The sequence below is a fragment of the Camelus ferus genome, chromosome 15 (assembly GCF_009834535.1).
Source record: "Camelus ferus isolate YT-003-E chromosome 15, BCGSAC_Cfer_1.0, whole genome shotgun sequence".
In the NCBI taxonomy this organism is placed as follows: Eukaryota; Metazoa; Chordata; class Mammalia; order Artiodactyla; family Camelidae; genus Camelus; species Camelus ferus.
In genome coordinates, this window is record NC_045710.1 from 32,501,344 (window position 1) to 32,521,060 (window position 19,717).

General features: G+C 34.3%; 1 protein-coding gene across 1 annotated transcript in view; it reads right to left on the minus strand.

Moving 5' to 3' along the window:
- The window catches only part of SRBD1 (S1 RNA binding domain 1), a 178,967-nt gene that overhangs the window by 73,365 nt on the left and 85,885 nt on the right, over positions 1-19,717 (minus strand). Inside the window, 1 exon segment of the mRNA XM_006185764.3 lies at positions 8,561-8,652. Coding sequence (XP_006185826.2) covers positions 8,561-8,652 — 92 coding nt within the window.

Below are 19,717 nucleotides of genomic sequence, written 5' to 3' on the forward strand. Positions count from 1 at the left end.
AAAGCTAGTCAGTGTCACCCACTTATATAAAAGGTTGGATGAAATATAAATTCATTAAGTGAAAGCACTAAGGCCATCAAAGGAAATCCCATGCCTGTTTTCATGTTACACAGTTCAAGGTCTAGCAAAAGCAGCCACCTCTTAGAAGTGACTATCAGATTCTCCAGTCACTGATTTGTACCACCTCTCACCGGAGATAAGATCTACTGTGAACATCAAGTTCACTGCACGGTCACTCAAGTCTTTTTCATATCTTCTATAATTTCAGACATATAGTGACAATGGTAGTTTGCAAAGCAAGCTTAGAGAAAAACAAGCTGGTGTCTTACAATCTGCCTATTTCTCCCACAGCAGTGATGGGGATTCCAAGGCCTTCATATATACTTTTCTTACCAAATCTCACAAAAGGTTAACTAGTGTAAGCACTGCAAGTTATAGGAGAATTGGTTTCCTCTAAGAACCACATTTATAGTCACACGTTGAAAATTTATGCCACCAGAGAAATACATGATATCCTCTAAAAGCAAACAGAGTCAGTCCCCCGCATCTGTGGGCTTCACATCCACAGATTCAACCAACCATGGATTAAAAATATTGGGAAAAAAGAGGACACTAATGAACTCATCTACAAAACAGAAACAGACTCTCAGAGTAAACAATTTTATGGTTACCAGGGGAGAAAGGAGGTGGGAAGGGATAAATTTAGGAGTCTGAGATTTGTAAATGATAACCACTATATATAAAAATAGATAAAAAACAAATTTCTGTATAGCACAGGGAACTATATTCACTATTTTGTAATAACCTTTAATGAAAAAGAATATGAAAACAAATATGTATGACAAGGAAAGAACGCTGTACTCCAGAACCTGACACATTGTAGCTGACTGTACCTCAATTAAAAGAAAAAAATTGGGAAAAAAGTCCCAGAAAGTTCCAAAAAGCAAAACATGAATTTGCTGCTCTAGGCAACTATTTACATTTCACTTACAACTGTTTACATAAAATTTACATTGTATTAGGTATTATAAGTAATTTAGAGATGATTTAAAGTATATTGGAGAGTGTGCACAGGTTTATATGCAAATATTACACCATTTTATAAAAGGGATTTGAGCACCCTTGGATTTTTGGTATCTGTGAGTGGTCCTAGAACCAATCTCCTGTCCATGTCAAAAGACAACTATATTATTTCTTTATTCTAGCCTTTATATATTTAATACAATAAGAATGATTTTCAAACAAATACATACATTGCCAAAATACCTTCAGATTCAAAAGAACAACAACCCACAGCAGTAAACCAAGTTAAGGTAAGAGGTATCAGAACATTTACTGTGTAGGAAGGCAGTATTAGAAATTCAATAAAAGTATATCAATAATAGGTAAATATCTCAAATCTAAACCTTCAGGAAAACCAACATTATGAAAATCTTAACTTAGAAACTGGTTAGCACAACTGTATAATTTGATAAATGTGAGTAGATCCCATATTTTTAAATTTCTGAAATACACAAAAGGATTTTAAACTATTTTCTACTGGATTCCCTTCTAATAGTTCACTACTAGCGTATCCTTTATTCATCCTTATATTGCTAAATATTAGCAACAATGGATTGAAAATGATGGCTTCTAAATGACATATTAATTCTACAATGTCCCAAGGGCTTCTGGAGTTACAATGTCCCCAATAAACAACCCTCGACATAGATCCTAATATTTCTAGAATTGGCATTTCCTTTCCAGATGCTGTTCACTTCTATGTAGCATAAAAACTCAAGCATGGAAGAGCTGGGGGGCAGGAGGAGGGAGAGAGATGAACAATGTTTAAAGCAGAATTCGAAAAGTAGTATGCTCAGGTTTTTGAGAGGTGGTGCTGTTTTCCTCCTGGCAGGATAGCCAAGAAAAGGGTCGTGCAATAAACAGTAATAATGCAAACTTGTAGGTTGAGAACGATCAGGTTTCTGAAAGTAAGAAACAGATAAGTAGGCAAAAGGAGTTGAACAGATTGCTGATAAAGAAAATGAAGACAGAATGAGAGGCATGGCCTAAAACGTGGGGTACATTTACATCTTGAGATAGAAAAGAGAAGGAGGAAATGATGAAAGAGGCAGAGAATGAATGGTGAGGAAAATATAGTAAAAGAAGTCAAAAAGACTCCTGGAACATGTTAAACACAGTCACCATATGTCCCCAAGTCTTTACTCCTAGGTACATACTCAAAAGAAATGAAAACATATGTCCACATAAAATCTTGTACATGAATGTTCACAGTGGCATTATTCATAATAGCCAAAAATGTGAAAGCAACCAAAATATCCAACAACTGATAAATGGATAAACAAAACATGACATACCCATACAATGGTAAAGTATTTGGCAATAAAAAGAAATGAGGTGCTCATACGTGCTATGCAACATGAGTGAACTTTGAAAACACTACGCTAAGTGAAAGAAGCCAGTCAGTCACAAAAGACCATATAGTAATGATTCCACTTATATGAAATATCCACAATAGGCAAGTCCATATAAACAGAAACTAGATTAGTGTTTTCCAGGGATTAGGAAGAAGAGGGGAAGGAGGACTGATGGTTAATGGGTTTGGGATTTCTATTTGAGATGAAACTGGTTTTAAAATTAGATAGCGGCAATAGTTTTACAACTCTGACTATGTTAAAAAATGCTAACATACACTTCAAAAAGGTAAATTGTATGCTATGTAAATTATATCTCAATGAAGCTGTTACATATTTTTAAATGCAGTATGTCGCAATGTATGGCAAATATTGACTATTTTGCCCACATATGATGTCAATATTTCTCTGTATCATTGCTACTATTTGCCACCATTCAGGAAATTCTAGTTAATATAATTGGAAGAGAAAAGAAATAAGGTATAATTACTGAAAAGACAGAAACTAGATTATTTATTATTATTGGCAGATGATGTCTGTCTATCTAGAAAATCCAAGCAAGTCAACTGAAAAAACATCAGAGCTAGTAAGATTTCAATCAGCTGGCTGATTTCAAGACACCCAGACAAAAATTGATGCTCCCATATGCCCATTAACAACCTATTTCTTATTAGAAAATATCATGGAGAATCCATTTACTGTCTGTGTGTGTACTGCCTGTAAGTAAGAAAAAAAAATGTGCAGAACAAGGATGAAGGTATAAATTTTACAGAATTTCACTGTATTTTTATAGAGTTTTAAAAATATTAATTAAATGGCTCTAAAATGTATATACAAAGGAAGAAATGCATAAGGAAAAATGAAATTTTAAAAAAAGACTAAAGCAAGTCATATTATAAGCCACAATAATTGAGAGAGTCTTGCATTGTGGCAGACTACACAGACCAAGAAATAAGGTAAAAATATACATATAGGAATTTAGTTTTTAATACATGGTAATTCGTTAAGAGGTAGTGAAACACAATGGGAAAAGGAAGACAGTAAGTAATACTGAGACAAAAGTTAAGCATGAGAGGAAAAAAACTGTAAGTTACACTAAAAGCAGGAGAAGGGAACGCAGACTGAGTGAAGGTTATCATCCTAAAAGGTAAGCGCCCAAAGCTACCTCATATGGTTAGGCAAGTTGTACAGGGTACACAGCCATATGTAGCAGCACTGAAGCAACATTTCCCCCTCATTCACAATGTGTCTCATATAAAGGGGTTCTGTGGGGCTTAGTAGTTCCACGAAATACGTAGAATCTTAACTATGTTCTCTTTAAAATCTGCCTTATTCTATTATCTAAGAATATCAAAGTAGAAATTTTTATTTTTAAAGTCCAATACTCACATCATTTTATACTTCCCTTTGCCACCAGACAGCAAAAGAGGAAGATAAGTAAAACCTCCATTCTTTCTCATTTCATTCAACTCCAAATTAGAATTTTTCCACTAAAAAGCTTATTAAAATGTATTTTAATGGTGGTAATGCATATCTATTATAATCTTGCTCCTCTAATCAGTATTTACAATTTTTAGTAAGAAGCTGACAAATCAGATGATCTGATGTAAATATTCTAATCTTGACTGTGGTGGTGAGGGTTGTGATTACCTGACTAGTACAAGCTTTTTAAAATTCATAGATGATGTACCTAAACAGGATGAATTTCACTTTATGTAAATATACCCTTAAATGAATGAAATATCTTTTCTCTAAGGATATCAAGCTTTTTCTTTATTCTTCTTTCTATAGTCTCTTTTTCTTCCACGTAGCATACCTCACTCCCTGCCCCATATTTTGGCATCTGTCTTGGTATAAATTTTCCTTGCATGTTAAGTGACCCTTAACTTTCCACCAGGCACAGGGTCCTAAAAAGCTGACTGTAGGGGCTTTGCTGAAAGGTGAATTTGTGGGCTTCACTACAGGGTAATTTGGCCATTTCTTTTGTGAATTTCTGATCTCAGTTTATTTAGGTATCTTCTCTTGTGTTGGTCAGAATCCCCTAATCTTCTGCATGGAAGATTTAGTATTCTCTAAGGATCTACAACAGTATGCAAAAAATTATTTAATCCCTCTTTTTTCAGTAGGTATCCCCACTCTCACTTGTAACACATGTCCTCCAGAGAGGACATTTTAACCCTCTCCTAGAGAACAATTCCCCAGTCTTCCACAAAGGTGGGAAAAGGGCAGCTACTCACTGTGTAGAATGGGAGGTCTAAATGGTCTCTTTTTTTTTAATCGATGTGAAATTCACATAACATAAAATCACCATTTTAAGGTGTACCATTTAGTGGTATTTAATATAGTTACAATACATCATGTAAACCACCCTCTCTACCAAATTCCAAAACATTTCCATCACCCCCAGAGGAAACCTTGTACCCATTAAGCAGTCCCTTTTCATTTTCCCCTCTCCCCAGTCCCTGGCAACCACCAATAGGCTCTCTGTGTCTATAAATTTGTCTTTTCTGGACATTTCATATAAATGTAATCATATAATATGTGACCTTTTGTTTGGCTTCTTTCACTTGGCATGTTTTGAAGGTTCATCCATGTCATAGTACATATCACTACTTCATTCTTTTTTATGGCTGAAAATAATATTCCATTGTATGGAAAGACTGCATTTTTTTGTTTATCTGTTCACCTGCTGATGGACATTTGGGTTGTTTCCAGTTTTTGGCTATTGTGAATAGTGCTGCAATGAGTATCTGTGTACAAGTATTTGCTGAGTACCTATTTTCAATTCTTTTGAGTATATACCAAGGAGTAGGATTGCTGGGTTATATGGTATTCTATGTTTAACTCTGTCTAATTGCTTTTTAAACAGATTTTAACTCAATCCTCTTACTTTAGACCTACTCTCAGCCCTCCCAAGATACTTCTAAAGGTGCTTAGTACATTTCCTGACCCTTTAGGGCTTCCACGATCTATTTCAGGTTAGTTCTCTGTTTTCTATAATGTTGTCCCAGTATTCAACTTTCTTGAGTTGGCTAGATCACTTATTACTCAGCCATCTGCTTTCCAGCTTCAAAACTATTGTTGCTCTTATCCCCACTCCCATTCTTTTTGTCCTAGTGAGTTTATGCCTTCATTCTACCAAGTACTGTCATTTTAGTGAGATTTCACAAGGGAGTGAAGGCAATGACAGGCATATTTAATTTTCCATTTTAGACCAGAAATCCATAATAAACATTTAAATGTCAACTATCTACTATTCTATCCATCCAACTTAAATCCTCTCAGTACAATGAATTTATAACAGGGGGAATGTAAGCACATATAAGAATAACCTCTGTTTTCAATAAGCTGATAAACAGGTCAAGAAGATACAGTAAGAGAAAGGTCATTTTCTTACATATGTTTAACACTTGTATGAATGTTGAGGTTCTGTTATACTTGATACAGTAAACTTATAGAGGGTTGAAAGGTAAAACCCACACCCATAGGTAGGTCAGGTCTCAAATGAAGTATAAAGTCATCCCTGGCATCAATCACTAGAAAAGATAAAGACTCCCTCCCAGTCAGAAAGCAGGAATTGAAAAGGAAGTGGGCCCCAGAAAGCCAAGAGTAGAAACCCTCAGCTTCTTTCAATATTTGCTTCCAGGACCAGACTTTGAAGACTCAAAATGTCTAGGTAGATGTTTGAGTTGACAGGGATCAAACACAGTCATTGCTATGTGGAAGCAAGCTGAGACAAAGAAGGAAGGCACACCTGCAGTGAATCACAAGCTGAAGACACAGCTAGATTTTGAAATCAGAGTAATTAGAACTATATGCCAATTCCCCTCTTTATTATTTCCTATTGTCATAGTCCTGTTAGAATGTTGTAGTTGTGTCCCACCAATAATACTGTGCCAGTCATGAACCCACACGGGCCAGTGGTAAAGAGGAAACAGCAGCCCCATTAGCAATGGGAAGCCTGAGGGACTGTCACATCCTATGTGGTATTTTTTTTTCAAATGCCCTGTTGGTAGATTACCTTTCAGTGCCAATTTGGGAGGCTCTGAATTTTATTTTTTGTGAAGAAAGGTATCCTTTTATTACAGAAATTAAGTACACAAACATAATGGACACACTTACTTCGCTATGCAGCCTATTTAAGTCTGGGTTTCCTCATCTGTATATAGAAATAATAAGTGTCTCACAGGGCAATTGTGAGGATTAGATAATCCTGGTAATCCATTTACCACATTATTTCACATATATTAAGTGCTTTAAAAGATTAGTATTAGCAGCTCCCACTGTGATTACTACAGCTACTCCTATTATTATTATTACTATTGTTATTACAAGGCAAGGACCAAAAGAGAACACGGCAAGGAGGCAGAGACCACACAGAGTTGGTGTGACAGAAAAAGACCTTCACCGAAGAAGCAAGATCTTGAGCTGTGATCTGAGTTTGAAAAAATGATCATTTTTTTTTAGAATAAAGAAGATGTGGTGTATATATACACAATGGAATATTACTCAGCCATAAAAAAGAGTGAAATAATGCCATATGCAGCAAATGGATGGACCTAGAGATTATCATATTAAGTGAAGTAAGTCAGACAGAGAAAGACAAATATCATATGATATCACTTATATGTGGAACCTAAAAAAAGATACAAATTTTATTTACAAATCAGAAATAGACTCACAGACATAGCACATAAACTATGGTTACCAAAGGGGAAAAGGGTGGAGGGATAAATTTGGAGTTTGGATTAACAGTTACTACTACATATAAAATGGATAAACAACAAGGACCTATTGGATAGCACAGGGATCTATATTCAATTTCTTGTAACAAACTATAATGGAAAAGAATCTGAAAATATATATGCATATATATACATATATGTGTGTGTGTGTGTATATATGTATATATATGTATAATTGAATTGCTTTGCTATACACCTGAAACTAACATTGTAGGTCAACACACTTCAGTAAAAAGTAAAATTTAAGAAAAAAGATGATCCTTTTAGACAGGGAATTGTGTCATGGAATGAACAACTGAAGGGAAACTATAGCTTTTTTGGATTAAGAAAAGTTTTTAACCTTAGATTAATGCAAAAATTTCCAAATATATATCTCCAGATAGATATTTCAAGAACAGCCAAAGAAATTTGATGAGAATATTTAAGGAAAAAATTAAATAAAAATTCCATTTCCCCTAATTTGAGGAAATCCCAAATTAGGGAATTAACAGATACAAATTACTTTATATAAAATAGATAGACAACAAGGACATACTGTATAGCAATGGGAATTATAGCCACTATCTTGCAATAACTTTGAAATGAGTATAATCTTTAAAAATACTGAATCACAATGCTGTACACCTGAAACTTACATAATACTATAAATCAACTATATTTCAATTTAAAAAATAATAAATCAGTAAACATACAAAGAAAAGTCCATTTCTAACAAAGCAGTAATACCACCTGTTACACAGAAGAATGCTGACCAGATCTATATTTTGCTTGTGATACCAATTACTTTCATTAGTTGTTATCAAAATTTTTTAATTTCTTCACACACAAGATTTAAACTATTCCACACCACAGCAACTTAATACAACTAAAATCAAATCAGACTGCTTTAAACAATACACTAATGATAATTCTTATTAGCAAGACAAGAAACTGGTCATTTGAGAAATATTTAACAATAAGCTGAAAGTCTTTGCACTTTAAATATTTTTTTCTAATATATTACTTTTCTCCAACAAAAAGCTACAAGTAATATTTGTAGTAATAATAATAATAATAATAATAATAATAATAATAATAATAATAATAATAATAATAATAATAATAGAGTTTAGAGTATTTTATTATCTTTATCATTAACTCTCTAGTATTTAATTTTACTAAAGATGTTTTGGGCTAATTTTTCACCATACTCTAGAACACAATGTATAGTGTTCTTTAAAAACAGTATTCTTCTGCTTCTTTTCCGAAATTCCCAGTATTATTCCAATCAACCACTTTCTTTATAACATGCCTGTAATACATTTTCTAAAATTTCTTGGATGGTTAAATACTTTGCCTGCTACAAATACACGTCCAAAATATCAAAATCACATGCTTTTGTGATGACCCATAGTTTCTTACCTGCACTTCTCAAATTAGGGTCCAGTCCTGGCATCTCTTTGTTAGCTTCAGGGCTGACACTGTAGATTGATGCTCCGGCTTCACTGACGATGCTGAGAAGAAAGAAAAGGAGAATATCATTTCTCAAACTTTCTGTCTGCTCAAAGAAAACACATGGGTGAGACTAGGTTTTATACAGAAAGAAAACTGCAAGACAAAGTGCTCTCTTTATATTTCAATGATACCTATAGTATTTAATTTTTCATTAACATAAAGTGATTAAGCAGTGTTTGTGTTCTTTGCATAGGAAATACATAGGCTTAAATCCATAAAGAATTCATTCAATCATTTTCTGTCAGTAGCCATAACAGACAGTTTACAGATGAACATAATGGATACTCCTCCGTGGTGCCAATCTCAAAATTTTCAAATACTTAGCTTCTCTTCTGTTTATAATCTATCACTGACTGAAATTTATGACTCCCATCTGAATTAATCTTTCTAAAGCATACATGGAAAATAGACATGTGTGTGGATATGGGCATATGTGGATATACACAAAAACCATTGCCATAAACATTGCCATTATTATTAACTGGTTATAATTAACAACTACCATATGGAAAGGAAAGGGAACAGATATGACATTACTCTACTTTTTTTCAGGAGAATCTGAAATTCTTTTAGTGAACTGGAAACATATCACTTCAGGCAGGTGTTAAGGTGTTAAGCCGCTTCATTTCATCATTTATTTAATCAAAGCATCACACATATCATCCTCTTCCTTTCTTCTTTGGCTCCATATACTTTACAAACCACAATGGGAGCACTCTTACAGATGACAGTTGTATACTGGTTGACATTTGTACAGTTTATCAAACATTTTAAAATTAGAGGCTTTCTTTGTAACACAATTTGCAAAGGAAGCATCATCTACCTTAAGTATTTATAATACCTATGTTTCTGTACCACATGATGATCTAGGTATCAAGATCCAAAAGCAGGCACATGTTGGTGCTTAATTTTTAATCCACTCTTAGAAGCCTCTCCCTTTCTCTGCTCCTCAATTATGAGACAAGTTGAGCAGATTTCTTTTAACATATTGCCCTATTGTAACACTGATATGCAAAATGTGAAAAAGTTAGTTAGCTATCCCAAAGAGTTCTTTGGAGAACTCTTGGTTGAACGTTGACAACAATGATAAGCCACTGAGACTTGAGAAGATTATTTTGTGCAACGAGAAGACTTACATTTTTTTGCAACCAAGATCTACTATCCTAAATTTCATAATAGGGAAAACGAACACTCTGCAACTGCAAAGCATGGCTGCTCATCCCGTTCCTCATCCACACCATCATCGTGATATAATAAGAGGTAACAGGGTACATCTTAAATACACAAAGCACAAAACCAAGCACTTGACGAAATTTAGCATAAACGAGTATTTCGTCACCAGCCATGGAAAATTTGGTTTCAAATACAAATGAACACTCATTCTAACAAAGTTTTTCTAAAAAACCAGAGTATCCATAAAGTGCAGGCTGGACCTATTATTAAGAGAAAAGAATATTTTTAAAAATCTTACCACAAATTTATTTTCTGTCATTGCCAGAAGCCTCTAAACTTACCACTACTTGAGCAAAGGGAATTTAAATGGTAAATAAAAATTCCAATTAACTGTGGCCTTTAGCAGTTGGGTACCTGAGAATTTGCTGGGTGATTCACTGTCTCTTAGAAGTTATAATTCTCAAAAGACTGAGGGAAACTGTTGCAAAGAAAAACACTCAGATAATAAATATTCCTCCAAATACCATACTGCCACTTCTTTTAAACAGAGGAATACAAAACAGATGTGACACGCTGCACCCAAAGATTTTAGATTAACATTAATATTAAATCAATACAAAATGTAGTAAATTTCATATGCTACAGTTATTAGATAGCACGGGTCCAATAAACAGTTCAGTACTAAGCGTAGATCAGAATGCTTAAATAATCTAAATGAACAGAGAAACCTCAACACTGATTACTTCAATATAAAACATATAAGGATCTAAGAAGTGTACGTGGCAAGAATTAAATGAAACATAAAGCTGGGAGTGGTGATGATTTTTTCCAGGAGGAGCTGCTAAAAACAAAAGTTATAACGTCCCCCCCCCACTCCTTTCTTTCTTTCCTATTGAGAGTTCAAGGATAGACATTCAGTAGAAAGTATGCCACATTTTATAAGCCACTTTCTGTTTATTAGGAAGTTTCCCAATAAACTATTAGAAAATTATTCCAATTATCTCTAGCATATCTTGAGGAAAGCCAAAATAAACTTTGCACAAGATTCAGATATCTAGGAAGTATTATAGTTCACAAAACAAATTTCTCTCAGGTGTAAACTAATTAGGCTCATAATCTTAGCAACTTGATTATTTATTTTGCCATAAAGCAGGCAAGACTCTGAGCAAAATTTATAATTTGGGGGGAATCTAACTGACACAGTTCTAACTGAACTAAGATTTCAAGATTATTACAGTACTCTGAATCCTTTTCAAATTGCTTGTAGACAAACGCCTAAATATACACATATGGTATCTCAGGCTTTAAATATATGAAAGTATACTTCAGAAGCTACCACTGGACTTAGGTTTTACCAGATCTATACATTAATGTGCTCATTCTCTACTTTCAAACTGATAATTTTTAAAACACTTTATCTAATTCAGCACTATGCTAGGATCTTTCTAGGTCTTTTTATTAAAATATATATATATAAACCACACACTCATAACCTAAAAAACAAGTGAAAGGCCCACAATACAGATGCATTTACTTTTAAATTCATTTAAAACTTTTTAACAAAGACTCTGTAAGTTAAAAATGCTAACTTTTGTTATCTCAATTAAAATTCAGTGATGTTACATAAATCTGATCATTTATTAGTATAATTTATTTTATTTTAAAAAAATACATGTGTTTAAACCACAGAATTTATATATCCACAGTTTATAAGTCTCTTCTACCAAGATAAATTGTATGTTGATGAATCTTAAAACCAGGTTTGCAAGCACTTTTCTTGCAGTGACTGTTCATTCTGACAGTGAAGGAATGGCAATTTCTTTCACCAAGATGAGACCGGGGCAGCGGGGGTTGATTTTTCTCATGAGAGAGGAAAACTAGCTATTTGTTTTTTTTAAGTTATTGGGCTAATAGTTTTCACATTCATTTACAAGGCTACTTGAAGCCTCTGTATGAGTCTCCTCCCCTCTCATTTCCTAAATATAAAAATAGCATTTTTTTCTTATTTAAAAATAAACTGCATGCTTCCTATGTTAACAGAAGAATTTAATTCAAAGTTAACCTAGTTAAAGGAAAATGCAGTTAGTATTTAGTAAGATATCAAGAATCAGCTATAATATATTGGCTTAAACTAATAAAAACTGATCGTTCTTAATTCTTTGCAAAAGTATACTAGAATTTCTTAAGCTTTATCGATACCTAGCAGCTTCCTTTTCTTCCTTCTTTCTGCATACCAAAAAAATATGTACTAAATTCAAAGCTCATTTCACTAAAGTTTTAAAAATAATTTCTCTAGAAACAGTTTTTCCAAATTTTCAGACTGAGAAACATTTATATGAAGAGAGAGTAAATGACTTGACCTCAGTTTCTCAACAAGTAATACAAAGTGCTAAAAAAGTTAATCAACACAAATCTCAATTCTTTGCTCTGCCTATGAGATAATGTGTTCTGAAGTATGAAAGGATAGCTGTTTATATTTTCGGGATGGGAGACAAGGTCAAAAATCAAACCACCATAAATAAAAGGGACCCTAGGATTTAATGTTTAAAGGAATACTTATTTCTAAAAAAAAAAAAAAAAAAGAAAGAAAAAGAAAAAGAAAGCAGTTTTAAATTCCTTTGTTTAGTAATGAATTGTCATCTTAGGGACTCTCAAATGAGCAATCTCTAGTCATTTAAAAAACTAAGGTATTCTGGTGATGATAAGGATGCAGGGAAACAAGCAAAATACTATACTGTTGAAGTTGTTTAAACTGTAAAACTCTTTTGGATGGTAATTTAAAAATACAGACCAATATTCACAAAAATATACATTCTTTCTGAACTGGCTATTATATTTTTAAGAATTTATATGAAAGAAATTTTAATTTACACACACACACACAAAAGCTGTATTCATCATAGCACAGCTCCAACTGAAAGAAACTGAAACCAAAATGTCTATCACTAAAGAGTTCATTAGTGGAAAACTATACTGTCATTAAAAATTACTGTTGGAAAATATTAAGTGGTAAAGTTGGTCATGAAACTGACATGAAACCAATGTTGATGATTTTTAACACAGGTATATGCAAAAGAAAACAGTCTATGTATTATTAATAGTACTTAAATATGAGTTATTCCTATAATTGCATTATTACTTCTTTAAATTTTTCTGCAGTAACTATATATTTATTTGTAAACAGAAAAAACTTAAAATTTAAGTTTCAAATGACCAGTTTAATTAGCCAGGAGATTTGACATCACATATTATTGATTTTTTTTAAACCAACTTTCTTTTAAAGTTATTAAAGTTATTTTGAACTTAAGTGTGAATAAACACATCATTTGTTAGTAATAACTTCCAAACATGGATTCTAGGAGATCTCAAATAATATTTTATGATATTGTTTTATAACATGAAAGTTAAGTGGCTAAGGAGAAAAGTCAAGAGTAAGCTCTTGATGTGTACATACAAGTCATATAAGAAGCAAATACATGATGAAAGATTTTACAAGAAAGTACACGATATTTGGCTTCTGAATTCATCCCCCAAGTTATCCTTCATGATCATCAGGCACAAGCATTTCACTATCCACAACATAAAAGATGTGAGTTGATGTAGTAGTATACCAGGAAAGTAGTGTGTGTGGGGAAAAAAAAAAGGCAAAATTTGGTAAAACAGAAAAAAGCAAAAATACACAGTATCAAGAGTTCAATGGCACCATGGAGTTTACCTGCAGGGATGTAACACTAGCACCATCTGGTGGAAGACCAGTTAGAAGCAATTCTCCAATCACCACAGTTTTAAAAAAAAAATTATAATCTATCTTTCAAAGAATGAGCATTTTCCAAAAAGAACGAGTCTAGCAACAGTACAGTTATCACACAGGGGACCCATAACAAGCCTGGAAGAACTCAAAATGACATCCTATCACATCCACAGAGCAGTAGTTAAACAGTATAGAGTTCCCTTGCCTACTTGTCCTTCAGTGCCTCACACTGTATCTGACTAATACTTTCTAGACACAAAAGAGACCTAAAATGGACAAACTCAAATTAGCAACTACCAAACAGAACTATAATTTGGAATTTGGGGTTCTTCAAAGTACCAGCTACCTATTCCTCTGGGCCATAAACACAACAAGAGTATTCATTCAATATGAGAATCTGGTTCTGCTATTTAGCACTCTCAGGTTTATATTCACAATGATGCTGAGCTGCTCCAGTGTACCAGTGTGTCAAAACATTCCACTTAAATGACTTTTACTGCTGTCAGTGGGCCATTCAATGACAGAGATGACAAAATCACCGGTACCTTCAAATGGTGTCACAGGGGAAAGCAAATCAACAAACTGAAGGACAAAGAAGATGGACAGCTTGTCTCTATTTGTAGGTTGAGTCCCTCCACTGAGGTAAAAGCAGTTTCTGACAAATGGAACCAGCAGAAACTGTCAGTCTCTACCATCCTCTAAGGAAAGTATTCCTTTTATTTTCTTTCACTGTCTTCTGCTTTCCTTTAAAAAAAAAAAAAAACCCTCCTTTATTTTTCCTTCCCCATCTACGTTTGAGACCAACATGAAGTTGTTACCAGTACTGCGCAATACCACTAAAGGCAGCTCAAGGAAAAGCAGCCACGGGAGCAACCACGGGGCCGGGTGCTGAAGTGGTGTTAGACTAGGCACAAGGACAGGGCCCCGTGGATCCAGAACAAGCAAAGCGAGCAGGGAGAGTGAACTAACTGTGGAAGAAGGACATTGTTTGTGGTGGTAAACACACCACATTCGCTACTAACAAGTCACAAAAACTCAGAGGGCAAGGAAGAAATAACCGATCTAACTTTACAATCAAACTGTCCTCTGTCAACATTCCGAAATGTACTGATTTAAAGAACATGATGTCAAGCCACCTGCCATCCCTGCACCCCCCCCAGCACACCAAAAAGTATGTCTCTCCTCATTCTTGCAGTTAACTCTAAAATTGGCAATTTTTTGGTACTCAATTTGCGCTTACTCATATAATAACAGATTACCTGTGTTTAGTGTTGTTCAAATGCAATTCTATTTAGATATAAATCTGACAGTTACACAGAGAATTGTAGAGTTTTCTTACGAAGGGGAAAGTTTGCTTCATTTATTCTTTTCTAGCCCTTTTTTTTTCCAGCTTAAACACATCAATGAGAATTTATCCATTAATAAATATTCAGATTGCTATGGCATAGACTTTTCAGAATGAAACTTATTACAAAATATTTTATTCCTTTATTATTCATCCAATAACAGAAGTCAGAATCAGAATTACCAATTTAGGAATATAATATTCTAATAATTTGCTAATAATAAGTGCTCAATAATATGAATTATTAAAAGCTTTAAGAGATAGCAACAAAAAAGGAAAGAAGCAAAGGGAAAGAGATAATGAGAAGCAAAATAATAAGAGAGACAGAAGCTGAGATATACTTTGCCAGTAACTAATAGCCTAGTTCTTTTTACCTACAGTTGAATAAAGTTTTGGAAATAACAATGATTTGTGCTATATTCCCTAATGTTCTTCTGAATACTTGCTGACAATCTCAGTGAACTCCACTACAAATGACACACATTTTATCAGTTTTCACACCGTTACCCACTCCTCTTTTTCTCCCTTGACTTCCTTTTGTTTTTAGCTCCAACCCCCACCCTGCCAACCTCTACTGTCCTCTGAAGTGAACTTATACCCCTGCAGAAGTCAGCACATCACCCCCCATTTAAGGGAGACCCTCTCTACATAATGTGTCACCTAACATACTCACCAATCAGCAGCCTCCGGTTTGAATCACCAGGCCCTTTTCTGAGGCAGCCTCAAACTTCAGAATTTCTTTTGGCCACCCAGATAACGCTCTTGGGAAAGAAAACCCAAACAAACCCTGAAAGCACATGCCATACATAAGATGACTACTCTAGATCAACCATAAGAGTGGTTTTTAAAAGTACACTCAGCAGATGGAGGGAGAGAATGAGTTTTGTTCAGTTCAGCTGGCTGCTTCATTTATTTCTTTATCTACGGCCAGATCTTTACTTTTTTGGGATCACTGCACATTTCTGGCTCTGCTATATTACACTGTGTAAATATTTAGGAGAAATAATTCCTTTCAAGGATCTAAACTTCCACTGTTGTTATGGCAAATGAACCTGTTTATGCTATGTTTGTTAAGTAACAGCAAGCCTAAAAGAACACAGGAATTTACTAATATATGTGGTACACAAACATCACAATCATAAAGCTTCTCATAGAGACATATCAAGGACATGAAAGGCCAGTTTATTTTTACTCCCACTGCCCTGTAATTTTCTTTAACTCTACTACAACAGTCCTTAATTAAAACCTTTCCTACAGTTACAGTAACAGGGCAGATTGAATGTACATAAGCTGTACCCAAACTACCCACATTTCCATTTAACCTTTCTTGATACTCAAGTGATTATCAAACTTAATCCTGCATCAGAATCTGCTGGAGGTTGTTAAAACAGATTGCTGGGCTCCAGCCCCAGAGTTTCTGTTTCACTGGAGCTGAGAATTTGCATTTCTAACAAGTTTACTGGTGATGCTGATGCTGCTGAGAGCACAGATTTTAAAGTCTTATTGAGGTATAATTTAAGTTTCATAAAATTCATCCACCTTAAGTATATGTTTCATTTTTCCTGGATAGAGTCCCAAGAGTGAAAATGCTGGGTTGTACATTTATGTTTAATTTTTTAAGAAACTGCCTAGGTACAATGAAAAGGGCTCCAGTTTGTTGATTTCCTTGATAATACTTGTTGTCTGTCTTTACAACTATTCTAGTGGTATCTACCTGTAGCTTATCTTACACTTTTCAATCAATAATGATGCTGAACATTTATTCAGTGTCTTTGTTGACCTTTCCAAATCTTCTCTATTCAAATCTTTGCCCATTTTTAACTGGCTTGTCTTCTTATTATTGAGTTCTAAGTGTTCTTTATGTATGCTAGTTACAAGTCCTTCACCAGATACACCAGATACATACATATTTGCAAATACTTTCTCCTAATTTTTGGCTTGTCCTTTCATTTTTCTAATAGTCTTTTGAAATAGAAAAGTTTTAAATTCTGATGAAGTCTAAAACTACACTCTGAGAACCACTGTTCTAAAACCTCAAAAAATCAAAAGAAATACGACACCTTTGAAAAATGTAAAAACTTAATGGTTTCCACTCACATAACCAATATGTAAATGTCACTTGTAGTATCTGCTTTTTTGTTTTGTTTTAGCAAAGCCTATCATAACTAACATCCTAAACATATTTACTCTCTTTAGGAGAAAAGGAAAAGAGAACTTGCAACTAACTGGCTTTACTACATTATGGAATGATTAAATTCAGCTGCAGATGAGTCTGAGCTATCGCCTGGGAACACTGGATGGCATGCTGGCACTAAAGAACATGGAACTCTGAGTCACTGCTTTCACAATCACTGGTCAGTCCTATGGCTTTTGACACCATGCTTAAGGATATAAGAAATATGTCCATTTTACAAATTAATGGGAATAAAGATAAATAGTGTACCATGGTAGACATTATAGAAAAAGAGCATATTACCTGAAAGACACATTTGATTTATTTTGATATTTTTGTCTATTTTTATTAGTCTTGATGTCAAGGCATCATAATATAATACATATACCAGTACAGCCCTGTCTTTGTACCTTGAATTCAGAGGAGCCAAAGATGGCAGCTAAAATTCAAATCTTATCTAAGACTATAACTTGCAAATGTATACAACATACTTCAGGAATGTATAAAATATGTTTAATTCAGGTAGAAGAAATATTAGGGTGATTCATTCCAAATCACTACATGCTGACTCTTTGATGATTATCCATGTCCAAAAAGCAAATCATAAGATAAAGAAGCTTATGTGAACACTATTTCTATAACCATGACCTAAGACACAGATTCTGTGATTTTATGGAAAAACTATAATAATAGGAAGGATCCAGTTAAAAGTTTTAAAAAATCCATTTAAATTTGCAACAAGAATCCTTCTTTATATAATTCAAGTCAACCTAGGACACAAAGCAAGAAGCTCTGTTTACTGAAGCACTGCCAGGCTTTCACTGTAAAACGTTTTCAAATATTTATGTTCTAATTCATGGACCCTATTCATAACATAAAAGCCACTCCTTTCCTAAAAGCCATAGTCCTCATTGCCTTTCAATTGCTGGAGATGGATTTTATTACTTTACTAGTCTTCATAAACTACAATACAAGGGACAAGTCTGTTGGCCAATACTTATTCTTCTTTTTCACTGAGCCACCCAAAGCCACTTAAAAACACGTTGTCCAAAGAGGTGTCAGAGAATATAGTTTCACAAGCGATCCACAGTCTCTCAACATGGTCTGGCTCCTAGATAAAAACTTACAGGACATCTCATCCAAACTTTTAAAATTTTATACAATTCAAAATAACTACAGTCATTGGAACATTATTCCCATATTATACCAAATTAACCTATCCCCATCTCTGTGATATTACTGGACTTGAGATCCAAGATGAAGATCAAGATACAAGAAATAAAGAATTTAGTCAAGAGCATATAACCAATTATAATTTATCCATAAGATTGAAAGGTAAGAATAAGCAAGATAATAATAGTTTTTTAAGCCTTCATTTTATACCAGAGTTCAAGTCCCTTCCTTAATCAGTTAGACACCAGTTATTAGGAGGAACAAACTCATCAGGTTATACTACTTTTCCTATTCTTATTTATCAATCAGTCCTCTGGTCTCAGAACACTAAGGTTAATACTCCTGGCCCTTTAAAATTCAACAGCCATCAGTGTGTGCATCTGTATGACAATATGATCATAACAAGAATCCCATCCTCAAAAATCTGCAGTTTCCTATGAAGTTCTTAATAACAATTAAGGAGCAAGGAGAACTGCTCCCTGCCCCCAACTCTCACCATTTATCCAGTGAAATCCAAAAAATAATCACTAAAACCTTTGCTTATACAAACAGTAAATCAGTATCACACCAAATAGGTACAAAGGAGAATCAACACATAAACAAACACATTTGACTCTTCTGTACAAAATCTGCATGCCTCTCTCCAAACTAACAGAACCACACCACTTCAGCAATTCATCCATCTATGAACAAATGCCTTCAGCCTATACCTGAGAAAGGGAACAATGATCAGTTATATCTGTCTTCATCTTGTCTGAAAATCTTGACATTTTTCAGCAAGTAAAGGTTCCAAATGGCAGGTGTCAGAATGCCTTAGTCTCATGTGTGGTGCTAGAAGGCAGGAAAAGCACCAGCAGCATGTGGTCATGTCAGAGCCACACAGAAGCTGCCTAGAGAGCACACTGTGAAAAGAGCAAACCTCAGACTCGGTTAAATCAATCTAGTGCCAGATGCCACTCTCAGAACAAAGCTGTGGTGCCAAAGATCAGCTGCCCAGAGAAACATTCAACTCAAGGCTCTCACAAAAGGGAAAAGAGCTGAGTACAGTGGCACCTGTCCATACCCTACCTGACAATTTGGTCAAACTAGATCCTTCATTGCAGAGATAAAAAAAAATGGCCATAGAATTCTTTGCTTGGTCTACAAGTGAGTATTATTTCCTCAAGGTCATTTTCAGTTAATCTGAAGTCAATAATATGAATCTCCTGCATTTACATAATATTTATAGCTTTCTGAAAGTGCTTTAAGAGCTACTAACTCCTACAAGGAAGTCAGGGAAGTACCCTTTTCATTTTACCAGTGGGGTAAGAAAGAAAAAAGAATTAAACAAAACTCTATCAAGATCATCTGAAACTAAGACTTAAAAAAGGAAAAACTGGTCTCTGGACTATTTGGCCAGATATCTACCCTCTGCCCATGTCTTGCCTCCCAATCATCTTTTCACAGGTT